The sequence below is a fragment of the Lathamus discolor genome, chromosome 5 (genome assembly GCF_037157495.1).
Source record: "Lathamus discolor isolate bLatDis1 chromosome 5, bLatDis1.hap1, whole genome shotgun sequence".
NCBI lineage: Eukaryota > Metazoa > Chordata > Aves > Psittaciformes > Psittacidae > Lathamus > Lathamus discolor.
In genome coordinates, this window is record NC_088888.1 from 63,313,466 (window position 1) to 63,326,583 (window position 13,118).

At 42.9% G+C, this 13,118-nt stretch overlaps 1 protein-coding gene and 1 long non-coding RNA gene across 3 annotated transcripts in view; one reads left to right on the forward strand and one right to left on the reverse strand.

Moving 5' to 3' along the window:
• Nucleotides 1-4,812: 4,812 nt before the first annotated feature.
• LOC136015303 (uncharacterized) lies at nt 4,813-11,263 on the reverse strand. Its single transcript, XR_010613150.1, has 2 exons — nt 11,016-11,263; nt 4,813-5,042 (listed from the first exon to the last, which is right to left on the reverse strand). It is a non-coding gene; the product is annotated as an uncharacterized LOC136015303 (long non-coding RNA).
• A 409-nt stretch (nt 11,264-11,672) lies between these two features.
• The window catches only part of REV3L (REV3 like, DNA directed polymerase zeta catalytic subunit), a 122,740-nt gene continuing 121,294 nt past the window's right edge, over nt 11,673-13,118 (forward strand). The window contains exon 1 of one of the 2 annotated variants that reach the window (XM_065681065.1): nt 11,673-11,974. In XM_065681065.1, the coding sequence (XP_065537137.1) occupies nt 11,836-11,974 (139 nt within the window). In that variant the 5' untranslated portion in view covers nt 11,673-11,835. The remainder of the gene's footprint in view (nt 11,975-13,118) is intronic. The other variant, XM_065681064.1, reaches the window with a different exon arrangement.

The window sequence follows — 13,118 nt, forward strand, 5'->3', positions numbered from 1 at the left end:
ACTTTAAATTGTTAAACCTTTGAAGCAGCAGTGTCATAATTTTAAACATGATTAAAATAAGCTTAAAAAGTTTTTGTTTTACTGGAGACATAGAAATAAACTGTGCTTACAACAACAGAATATTTACAGAAAAGCTGAACCTATAACATGTTCATTCCTCTCCTTTTCTGTCAAAACAAAAGAACTAAAGGCTATGTTTTCAGTAGTGCACTTTATCCCTTTTGACAACTACTGCTATATTTTCTCTTTACCTGAGTGAAATCTATTTCTAAACAGAACTATTTAATTAAAAAAAATACTAAAACTTTCAAACTGGTAAAAGATAAAGGTACTCTGGATAAGCTTAAAAAATGTGGTTGCTATTGATTTGTTTGAAATAATAAATTTCTGAAGTACTCCGGGCAAAAAGCAATTCTGTGCCAGTCAGGAAAAGAAGAAATTAGGGAACGGACTAGCAATCCTGTGCTGGTATGATAGGGAGAAACTAGGATAGTGATCTTTATCACAAAACAGTTTTAAAAATTTTCAGGTAGGATATGTGGTCTTTAAACATGTACTTTTTTTCCTCAAACAACAACTAAGAAAAGGTAGAGATTTTTTGGTATGAAATTCAATTTCCTGTTCAAATAAATGGATATAAACCCGCCCAAACCTTACAGTGATTTTAGAAGCTTATTCATTGCAGTATAAAAATGCAGTCTGATTTTTAATGTGTACCTAAGGATTCAGCCAGAATAGCCACCATAGCTGCTATCTTTAGACAATGATGAAGAAAAGCAAACAGGGGATGCAGGAAAGGTATTGTTTAATGAAAGACATACCCATTTCTCTCAAAGCACAAGAGGTCTTGACACTGACAATTCTCATTTCAGATGTCCAGTCCTAATGCCTTATTTTAAAATTATACTGATTTGCAGACAAGCCCACAACTACAGTTGATTTACTGACTGATTCTCTTCTGTTTCCTTTTAAAGATAAAGAATGTGTTTAAAGCTGAGTGTGAGAATGTGATCACTTCTTGGAAGGCTCTCTTCCCTCCCTTGAACAATCTGAGATGCTTTCAAAGTTACTTTTGCAGCATAATAATTTCCTATTTTCCCCTGAGTATTAATACTTTCACTCAATAATAATTTTCTTTGAAAAAAGCATGGTCCTAATGCAAACACACCACTTGCTAGAGGAAAAAAAAAACAAATGAAATGCGTCAAAAGCCTAAGCCCTGTCCTCAGAAAAACCAGCTACACAAAATACTGTCTCCTCAAAATAGCTTAGAAAGTAGCACAGGAAAAGGAAGGTGGAGGTGCAGCGGGTAGGGAGACTGGAATATGGTGTAGTACTTAATACTTTACAGATTTTGGGGGCTGTGTTGTTTAATCTTATTAGCCAAGTCATCAAGTTCCTTCTTTTGGATGAAAACAAGTATCACTGATTTTCTAACTAAACCAGCTGCAAGATTACTCAAGAGACAGCAGGAAATACACACTATATCATAACAGGATTCACTCTCAGTCACTTAACTGCACAGCTTCCAGAGAGAATTTATCCAATTTAGGTACTTGACTAGGAGTCTGTAAGTAACATACGTAACTACCCTCCCAAGAATCTGAAAACAGATTCACAGTGTCTCTGCTTTCAATCTTTCCTAACTTCAATTAACGTATCACATTAGATTAGCAGATCTACTCTATAAATCTGTTTTCTTCCCAAGTATATATCTCCAAGTGTACCTGTCTCATGCTTTGAAATATAAAATGATCAATACACTAGTATGGAAGTTAATTTTATTTGCCAGACTCAAAAATTGTTGAGGTAGATCTGTCTGCTGACAGGGCCTGCATTTTCAGTGTCATCCTTTAGTACATTCTACTAAAATTGGTAATTATTATTAGCACTATTATTACTGTTGTTATTCTTACATAATCTCAGTTTATAATATTATAGTATCATCCTTTCAATGTGAGTACTGAACAAAGAACACTAGCAAAAGTGTTCTGCAAGTGAACATTTTTGAAACTAGGTTTCAGTAGTCATAAAATTAGTTTTTTAAACCTCTAGATAAAAGTACTACCTTTGAAATTCTAAACTATACTAGACTTCATTTCAGGCCAAGCAAGCCTGAAAATGTTAGTGGCAGAGGATAACAGACTACTAGGCAATATTTACCTTACAATAAGCCAAACACCATCACTTTCCCCAAAATCCAGAACAAATACACAACACAAAGGAAATCTTTAGACATTACATAACTCAATTTTAGGAAAGCATTTGGTGCTCTCATGAAACCTCAAAAATCACTGAGAATGCATTGGATAGATTACAGCGCTGAATGGGAGGTACAAAGACACAACGACTGTGTAAAAATTCTGAAGCTTAAGGAAAACAGTTGAGTGTTGTAGGGCTCAAGATGAAACTGCAAACTGACAGCATATAAAAGAATCCAAGATAAAGAACAAGTAGCAATCTATCTGTATGCGTGATACCACAGGAACTGTTGTGAGGCCTTGTTTTATTTGACATCTTCATTAATCCCTGAGAGGCCACAATGTGGACAACTTTGAGGACACCATACCTCAAAGTAATTTAGTGTGGCCAAAATGCAGTCAGAAAACAGTAAAATGAAATTGAGTACAAGAAAAAGCAAGCTACTGCTACAGAAAAGACTGAGACAAATACTCTGGAACAGATTGTGGAATATATTCTGTAGGATGGAAATACCCCAAGGCATAATATTTTTAAAATATATTTGTAAAGGATCTAAGGATAACAAGCAAGCAGAAACTAGAAATAGATTTTTAACAAGAGTACCAACAAAGAGACAAAATTAGATCTGACTTGCAAACTTGGAAGCACTGTATCCTGGAGCAGGAAGGTAACAGTTTCTCTGTATTCTGCTGTAGGGCAGAATGTAGAACATTCTATTTGTGGACAATCAACAAAGTCCTTCAGGCTTTTTGGTGGACTGAACATTAATGCCCCGAAGTAATTAATAATGCCCTACACAAGGAGGTCATATGGACATGTGAAACTAAGTAAAAAACTCTATCTGGACATAAACTGTAAATTCTTCATCCATGAAGAATTCATCCAATTCTTTACAATCATGCCTGGAATTCACCAATAAGTTCTAGACATATTACAAGAAAGATCACTGCAAATTGGATGGAATTCACATAAAAATAACAGAAATTCTTTGGGAGCCAGAAAGACTCAAAAGAAAACGTGACAAACCTAAACAAGTGTTACCTTACTTGCTCAAGTTAAGCAGGAAAGAAGTTCAAAATGCGTTTTTCTTAACATTGTTCGTTCTGGAAAATTATTTCAAAGGAACAAATCCCAAAAAGGAAAAATAATTATTTGAGGTGATACAAGGTTATATATACTTACTTAATTAGGAACAGAAAGATTTATACAATACAGTAAACACATACAGAGTTCTAAACTAGAGGTAATTGTCCGGATATAAAAAAATAGGAGGCATCTGAAACTGCCACATTCATGTATTACTGACAGTGATGGGCAAAGCATTTAATGAAGATCTGCCATCTCTAACCTAATCTTAAAATATTTTAAGTTTTGTCTTGTGGTGACACTCTTCTCTTTTTGGATAACAGATGGCTGTTTGTGAGCCACATGTTTGACTGAGGCTTCTTTCACTTTGTCTGATGCATGAATGAGGAATGCCCCCCGTAAGTCAGATTACACGGCAGAATGTAGTCTGACTTACAGACAGGAAAAAAATATAGCATCTAAAACTAAAGGGATTTTACCACTTACCATCCAGCACCATTTATGTGATTCATTCACAGAAACACATTACACATTTTAAAACAACAAAAATTCAAATAATAACCACATACTCATATATATTTGGCTACATAAGTTATACGAGACTGATAGGGCCTTTGGCAGTTATAGTACTTGAAAATTTTCCATTATGACATCTTTTTAATTACTTACTCTTTTAATCACTTGGGACAACTCTTTTCACACCAGACATAACTCTCAACTGAGAGTTTCAACTAAATGCTTCAGCTATTTATCAGAACTAGAATATGAAAAATTGTATTTTGCTTGCCTGTTTAAAAACAATTCTTACAACCATTTACCTGAGGTGCATTGTTATGGAATAGAAATTTCAGAGTTTGAAATGGATAGGTACACATGTAGATATGTGTACATATAAATTAAAAACACTTTTAAAGTTAATAACCCCCACCCAGCCATACATGCTTTCTCCTGGAAAGATGATGGAAGGATCAACCACATGCATGCTCAACTGGCATCTCTGTTGCAAAAATAAACCAATTACTTTTATTTTTACAACAAAAGCTATTCACTCAACCATTTTCCCTTTATACTCCACTACTTGCCATTAACTTTCACTGTCAAATATACCATTCCCACAAACAGTATTAATGTTCAAATGCTGTATGCCATTGCATGCAACTTTCTCTTTTAAGTCCATACCCAACTTTTACAATCATCAGACAAAAACACTAGACAGCAGGTTCTCATATTATGCTGACTGAGCAATGCCACTCCTGAAACCAGCTCTAACACTATCATCTTAATCAAATTTTATCCTCAAAATTCTCACTGGCCTACATCCAGTCACCAGACTTCACTTACTGCTGTACTGATAATTGTTCCTCAGCAATGTGTATGTTCTTATTACACTAAACTTAATTCCTTATGCAATCATACAAGTATTTTGCTCTTGATAATAGGTCATTCTCCAAGCATGGGAAGGAACACCAATTCCTTCTTGACAAGTAGAATTCTGTCAGCACAGAACATACCAGAACTCTCATCTTCAGAATTAAAATTAAGTGTTTAATGATCATTTTCTTACATTATACATATGTTGCTTCTCAGTTAATTACTTTGTCAATTAAAAAAAAAAGGGTGGCATATTTCTACATTGTTACATATGTAATTATTAATTTTTACATTTCAGTTTATATCATTTTCTTGAATACTTATGAGTTTTCCTGTATGCACATTCACTGGTAGGTTCTTCTGATATGAGGCAATGGCAAGACCTGAAAATGGAAAAAGATGTTACTTTCAAAACAAACAAAAAAATGAGTGACTTACATTTCAAACACAAGTTTTGAATGAAAGTTACTAAATGCAAATACAACCCCACAGGAAACAAACACGGTCAAAGGCAGCTTTGCATTTTCATATAAACATTATTTATGTGAATCTGTATACACAACTCTTTTACAGATATGAACATACACATAAAGCCACAATGCATGTTGCAACAGGGTTGCACTTCATGCTGAAGTCAAGGTTTTCTGAAACAGAAAGCTATACCATAGCCATGGTATGCAATTGTTTTTGTACCACGATGATGAAAACTCATCCTAATGGCTGAATTCCACTACTGAAAAGTTTAGGAAACTACATACTATTCTTCTAGAATTTTGATTATCAGTTGCAGTCATGTGCGACAACCAAGAAACATCATATAACCCTTTTCATAATCTGAACAACCTCCATATTAAATCTTGCTAAAATGCTCGGCCCTGCTACTTCCACTAAGAGAAGAAAATAATTCCTCCATTGGTTAGAAACCTTCTTTCGTAGCAAGTTAATTTCCAGTTTATACCTAACCATTCTACAGCAACACTGTTATTTGTCTTCAGCATTTTTATTTCTCACTTACCCCAAAGTTAGCTCACTTATAGTCTCTTTTTTTTTTTGTTTGTTCTTCTAGATGAAGCCAACCTGTTTTTATTATCTTGATAAAACAGGTTTCTCCTATCTACGACCATTTTCAGAACCCCACTTTGGATCTAAAGTCATCCCTCTTGACTACTTAAAAAAAGTCCAAACAAGGTTATGACCAAAATCTCGTATGTCCACACTAATATATCATTTGCTTTGATAAAAGTAACCCACTTCGTGTAGTTTAGAACTGTACTTATCTTTATGATGCATCATGGGGGTAGATTCATACTACTGTGTATCCCAGATCTTCTCTTCTGTCATTTCTGACATTCTAGTTCAGAGCAGAAAACTCACAGTAATTTTAAAGTGCAAAATCTTGCCCTTCATATGCGAGATGTTACGACATTTCTATTATTTCAATCCAAACTACACAATTCTTCCTACAGGATATATGCCTGTTGTCCTCCAAATTTAAGGTTACCAGCAACTTTTATTTATATGCTAAATAGGACTATAAAAAAGACATTAAGTGGGTGGACTCTACTTGTAGCCAACTTCCAGTTTTACAGTCCTTCTTTCAACACAATCCACTGTCATCTTCCATTAGCAGTTCTTTACATTATGCATCCTACTTGTTATACTACACTATACTGAATCTATGAAGTACAGATGAAATCTACTTAATTTCCTTTGTCAACAGATTATTTTATTTAAAAATTACCCAGTTATCCCAACAAAATGTACCTTTACTACACCAAAGATATTTTCCTTTTTACTTCTATGCCTTTGCTTATTCTACATTATAACGTTTCCTATACCCTACAGACTGCAACAGTTGCACACACCACTTCCTCTGGCTCTCCTTCAAACCTATATGTTACTTTCAAATCACATAGCACCATTCTTGCCTTGATAGGTTTATTAAAAGTCGTTGCTAAAAGATGTCTTGAACACTTCTAGTATTTTCATAATTGAGACCTAGGTTAGTTTTTCCATCAGGTTTCTACTGGCAAGACAGTGTTGGTGTAAGGCCATTGATTAAACATGTGACTATCCTGATTGTGACAGAACCTGACTGCATTACACTTCAGAGCCTAATGCCTAGCCTGTGTCTATTCACTCAAAACAAAAAACAAACAAAAACCCCCGAACAAAACAACAACAAAACAAACCGAATTCTCATGATCTTCTCATTAGGATCTTAAGCATTATTTCCAGAGCACAGTTATTTCCACAAATTCACTCAGCAGCCTAAGTGGCACTTCAAGCCAGTTTGGTATCCAAAAGTTGCTCAATCCCTTGCTGTTCATGAGCTGTCAGATTTTTATCTGATAACATGCAGACAGTACTTGACTTTCAGCTGGTATGATGGACATGCACAATGTTGCCTCAGATTTTGGCATAAATGGGCATAACTACCCTGAGTAAAAGCAAGGCTTCTCCGAACTCTCATACAAGGAATCCTCCTGTATACCTTGCCTATGATGTCCAGCCTAACAAGCATTCTTAAAACATGAAAGACCACCAGGAATCAATCTTTATTAATATTCTGAATAGATGCACTAGCTTGTTCATTAATCTACTGTTAAGGGACTCGTGTGAAATGCGGATCTGTTTTCAAATCCCAGATTTGCTCAACTGGAAGCTATCTTCCCCTGTTCTTTTATCTCCCAAGTTAAGATAATTGTTGTACCTGCTTAGGTATGAGAGGACTCCAAACTAAGAATCTCAAGAGAAGGCTTCAGCCTTTTCCCTGGAGCCCATTGTGTTTAGTCACTAGATGATTCTGTGTCTGCTCATATTTGCAATATAATTTTTTGTGAAGTCGAATTTTGTGACCATGGGATTTTTAAAAGTAGGTACATAGCAACAATTAAAAGAAAGAAAAAACTGACGTGCCTTTTATTAAAAAGAAGGAAGGCAAAACCATACTGATTGATTCTACTCTGTAAAGAAATTCTAACTTTTAAGACAGTCATCAGTTACGGTGATAACTAATACTATTAATACTCAATTTTTATTGTACAGCTGTTTAACTGAGCATAATTAGAAGCAGTTATATATATTCAAGCTTGATTATTTTCATGCAAATACATGCCTGGCTAATGGGGAGAACAGCTGCTGCTTAGCAACTGGAGGAACAGAGAAATGGGGTGACTTGCTTTATAACAGAAAACTGTATGAAACCTTACAGAGAGTACATAAAGAGTTTGAAGATACCACAGAAAATGGGTGGTAGTGCTCTCTAACCATGATGTTTCCTTTTGCAATTATTGACATCCTAGGATGGTAGCATTTTCAGGTAATAAACTACAAGGAAATTGATATATAGTAGCTGCATACACATATGTGCATGAACAACAAATAAACGAGTGCTAAAGACAAACCCTGACAGGTTCTGAAAAGAAATCTGTCATCAACCGTAAGGGTTAAACTGACTTTCAGACTTCAGCAAGTGAAACTAGTGATCAACTTAAGCTACCACAAGCCAAGACTGATGGAAGAAGTGTTCTCTTTTTCTTCCCGATGCTCAAAACTCAGCCCCTGCACTGCCTCCTCCACTGTGCAAGCAAAGGCTTTCACACACCTACATAATAAGGCATATCAGGGATAAGATCTAGGTTAAAACTAACCCATATTTCTTAGTTGGATCACTTCTTACCCAGATCAGTTTCCAAATCCAGTTTGTGAATGCAGCTATTCAAATGCCTGCATTGACATTAGGAGGAGGGCACGGGACCTCCTGTGACAGTGCTGACTCAAACCTTTTCTGAAATATATTCTTACCTTGGTGTGACCCTGCAGACTAACTTACTGACTTGACTGCAAGAAGAATATGAAAGCAGAAGTGTGCTCTAAGAAATTAAAGGAAACTGAAAAGATAGAGGTCAGAAAGCACATGAGTTCCATGTAGATGTTTGTCTGGCTGTAAAATTACCACTTGGATCAAGCTATTTACATCAGAAAGGAAAGGTTGGTTTTAGTTTGTTTTGCTTTTTTTTTTTTTTTTCTGAGAGTAACTTTCAGAATTTTCAGAAATATCAAATTAAAACCTCATACAGGAAACTGGCCCTGGATTCTTCTCTCAGTTCTGGTGCCTTCTGTTTGCAATAGTTCTTCGTAATTCAAAGTATGGTTATCTCCTATTTAATAAACAATATAAAAAATTGTGCATGACATAGATGACTGAATGATGTACTTTAATCAGTCCTGCTTTATGCTTGTAAAAAAGTTAGTTATTGTTCCAGCTACTTAACACTATCACATTGTGGGCAATTGCTTTCTCATTAGCAGGACTATAAAATATGAACTTATGCCTATACCTGATGCACCACACTGTTTTAGAAGATGCCAGAACCTTCCAGTGGCTTAAATGTCTTGGATTATATACCAACCCGTCTGAGGAGCAGATACACAACACATTCTGCTGCCTGTATATATGAGAACATAATATAGTAGTGGCTGGCTTTCCACTAGCACGTAAGTGTACTGCTAATGTCACAGTATCTTAAAACTCATGCAGAAAGGGGCACCAGAGCACATCTGCCAGTGTTCAAAGATATTAAGTTGTCATTGAAATAAACAGCGGTGGGAAGATACAGAGCTGAGAAAGGAGCTTCAGGAACTCATTCAGCATGGAATGAAGTAACACAAGGAACACAGCAGTGTCCCTATCAAAGTCCTATGGAAAATGAGGAAAATGTATTAGTTAAGCAGCAGCACAAAATGTATTCTAATACACCAAAAGTGCTGTTTGTTAACGTACTTCACCAGTAACCTCCTAGTGATTTATTAGCCTTTCTGAAATTTAAGTATTCATAAGAGTATTCTTTCAGTTCTAGAGGTTTTCCAAATATTAGCCTTACAATGTAAATAACTGTCAAAAAATTAAAGTTGTAGCTTAGTTGGTTTTTAGAAGCAAAGAAACCAGTCTGGGTTTCAACCCTATTTCAACTACTCGCTTCTGTGACACAAGACTGCTTGATGACTAGGTAGCTTGACTTTTTTTCCGTGTTTGCATAAAAATGAGTTTTAAGGAGGAAAACAGATGCGAGCTAGAGAAAACAAACAGCTTACAAAGAAAGAGTAGGAAGCCAGTTACTCTTGAGCAGACAGGCAAGCTTCCTGTTCATTACAATGAAAAAATGAAGGGTAGCAACTGCCTGACCTGTCTTTTGTTCAAACCTAAAACCAAAACATATGTAAGCAAAATGCGAAACATATGTTCTACATATTGGACTTTTGTCAGATTTTATAGATTTGTACATTTGTCTCCTATCATCCACTCTTGCACGCATACGCAGCAATATCATTCTAAATATATGTAAAAATATTTGGCCTTTTTATAGGCTGATACTCCACCCTGCCAACTCTTTTGATATTTGGTGTGGGTTGGGGTTTTTTTGCCTCCAAATTCTCAGCTCTGAGACAAAGAGACTGCAACAGGAATCTCAGCTCAGGGGTTTTGCCTTATTTTGAATGAAACCCTGCACGAGAGCTGGGAAGTGCAAAATAAAGGTCCTAGAGGATCGAGTGAGAGAAACCTACAGCCTCGTGAATTTTATCCGAATTCACGTCGGGGAGCAGGGAGGCACCTAAGCCTCGGGATTCGCTTCCTCCCGATAAACGCAGGTCTCCGAGGGGCTATCTCGTCCAGTTCTGACGGGGTTCAGGAAGCCTGACCCCAGCCTCAGGGCGCCCATCCCCAGGCGGAGAGGGTCCGAGGTGATGGCCTCACGGCCGCTCCCTCACCCCGCCGGCAACCAGAGCGGGCAGCTCGCAGCCGGACCTTTATTCCTGGGTCGCAGGAAGGTAAAGGGCAACCACGGCGAGAGGCGAGGGCGGCGGAAGAAAGAAACGCGGCGGCCGGTGGCCGTGGCGAGAGCGGGGGGGGAGGAGCGCGACGGCGGAGCGCGCTGCAAAGACACTGGGCAGGAGCAGGGGAGGGAGGAGGCGGCGGCGGCTCACGCGGGGCTGATCGGCCCGGAGGGGCGGCGGGGAGGGGCCAGCAGGACGCGGCCGCGGCTCGGCCCCCGCCGCTCCGCCGCAACGCGCCGGGCCCCGCCTCGCTGCCACCCGCGCGCTCGGCAACGGCACCAACCGCCACCGCCCTTCCACAGCCCGCGCCCCACCCGTCCCCTCCGCCCCCGCCCCGCCAGCCGCGCGCAGGGGCCGTCACAACCGAAGGGGGCGCAGGCTTCAGCGGGAGCGGTGCCGCTACGCCCCCGTGAGTAACGGCGGCGGGAGGCTTCCCCGTCTCCCTCCTCGCCCCCTTCTCTGCCCCCCACCATTTCTTTTCAATGTCTTGCTAGCCCCCGCGACGTGCGGAGACTCACCTTCCCGCAGCCAGGCGGCTCGGCGTCCAAAATGGCGTCCGACCCAGCTTAACCCCATCGTGTCCCAGCGTAGCTCCCTCCCCGCCCCATCCTCGGCTCGGGATTCCACAGCCTCACCCCAGCCCGCGCGGCCGATCGCCGAGTCACCGACACACACGCACACACCCCTGCCCCTTGCTCCCCAGCACGCACGTTCCCTTCCCCCGCCTGCCACCGGGACGGGGAGGGTGAGCACCGGGAAGATTCCCGCTCCCACCCGAAGGACGGAGGGGGGCCGGGCGCGTGTGCTGGGGAGTGACACCTCCCCCGCCCGCTGCCGCCTTCCCCCGGCACACGTCCCGTCAGCCTCCCCGTTCCCCCTATGGTTGCGTCCGTGACATCATCATCATGGCAACAACAGCTGCAGCCCGGAGCCGGGGAGCCGCCGCCGCCGCCGTGTCTGTGGTGCTGCGGGGGGACGGGCCCGCGTTACCCGTGAGGCAGCCGCGGACGGCCGGGCTCTAGAGCCCGCGGGGCGCCACAGCCAAGCGCGCGCCCGCGTGCGTAGGAGCGGCGGCGGCGGCAGGAGGCGGCGGGGCGGGGGGAAAAGAGCGGGCGGCAGGCAGAAGGAGAAGGCGCGTGCGAGGGCGCGCGCCCGTGCGTGAGGCTGTGCGCGCGCCGACGGGGCGTGCGGGCGGGGAGGGGAGGGGAGAGGAGAGGAGAGGCAGGCGGGGGGCTGCGCTCGCTCGCTCGCTGCGGCGGGGGGGAGCCGTGCGGGCTCCGCGCTCGCTCGCTCCCTCCCTCAGTGCGTGCCTCGGCGGCGGCGGCGGCGGCGAACAACATGTTCTCAGTGCGGATCGTGACTGTCGACTACTACATGGGCAGCCCGCTGCCCGGCCTGGACCCCTGCCAGTCCCACTTCCGAGAGGCCCCAACCAAGCGGGTGCCCGTCGTGAGAGTCTTCGGCGCCACCCCTGCAGGTAAGGGACCCCAGCCCTTGCTGCCGCCGCCCCCCGCTGCCGCCGGCCGGCCGGCCGGGCGGGGACAGCCCCGCTGCGGCCAGGGTCCTGCTGGCTCCGGGCCCGCCGCCGCTCCCCCTACCTCCCCAGTGGCGGAGGCAGCGGCAGCTCGTGCTCTTTGTGGCTGGGTCGCGCTCCCCCCCGCCCGTCTACCCGCACCCGCCGCTGCGGCGCGTCTCACCTGCCAGCGAGCGCGCCGGGCCCAGCCGTCGCCGCGGGGCGGCGGCGGCGGCCGGCGAGGAAGGGACATGCCCCGGCTGTCCCCGCGAGGGAGCCCGGCAGCCGCCGCGGGCGGAGGGGTCATGTCCCGCCGCGCACCTCGCCCGCCCTGCCGGGCTGGTGGCGGCGGGGGGCTGCGGGGCCGGGGCGGAGAGCTCGCTGCTGCCTGCGCTTTGTGCGCGGCGCGACCGGCGTGGGGGCTGCCCCGGGCGAGCGGCTGCAGCTGTGCAAACACTGGGGGCAGCCGCCCGCTCCGCGTCCCCCACACCCCCGGTAAGGGCAGAATAACGGCGTGTGGGCCCGGGGGGTGGCGGCGGCGCACGGAGAGATGTGTCTGCGGGGCGAATAGCGGAAGGGAGAGCGTACGAGGGGAAACCTTTGAACGTGGTTACAAGTGAGACTTCTGCAGTACTTGCGAAGTGGGGGTTTATGTTGATCTTGCGCTAGCGTGGTACACATCGCGTAAAACGGTAGGCATTGGTGCTGCAGTGCAGAAGGGAACGTCCTAACCGCTGGCCACATGTTGCCCCCCGAGACTTCCTAATGTCACATCCCACTTCTTCATTGCCTCTTCTCAATGGACTCGTGGTTATAGTTTCCACATCTCCAGTATGTTTCTGACCCTCAGAACAGATTTCTAACAAATGTAATATTTAGGAAAATAAATTTAATATTTCTTGTAGTTTACCCATACGTTAAGCACCAAGTTGGAAAAAAAAAAAAAACCCGACAACCTGTTCTTTGAGATGTTAGACCTAATAAGTGTCATTGCTTGTGATCCCTTTTCACTTATTTTGTGTAATGCTGACCTTGGGCATTAAGCTATTTCTACATATTTTATTGTCTTAGGTATTGAAAATGAGGTATTAGTATGTACATTAAATAT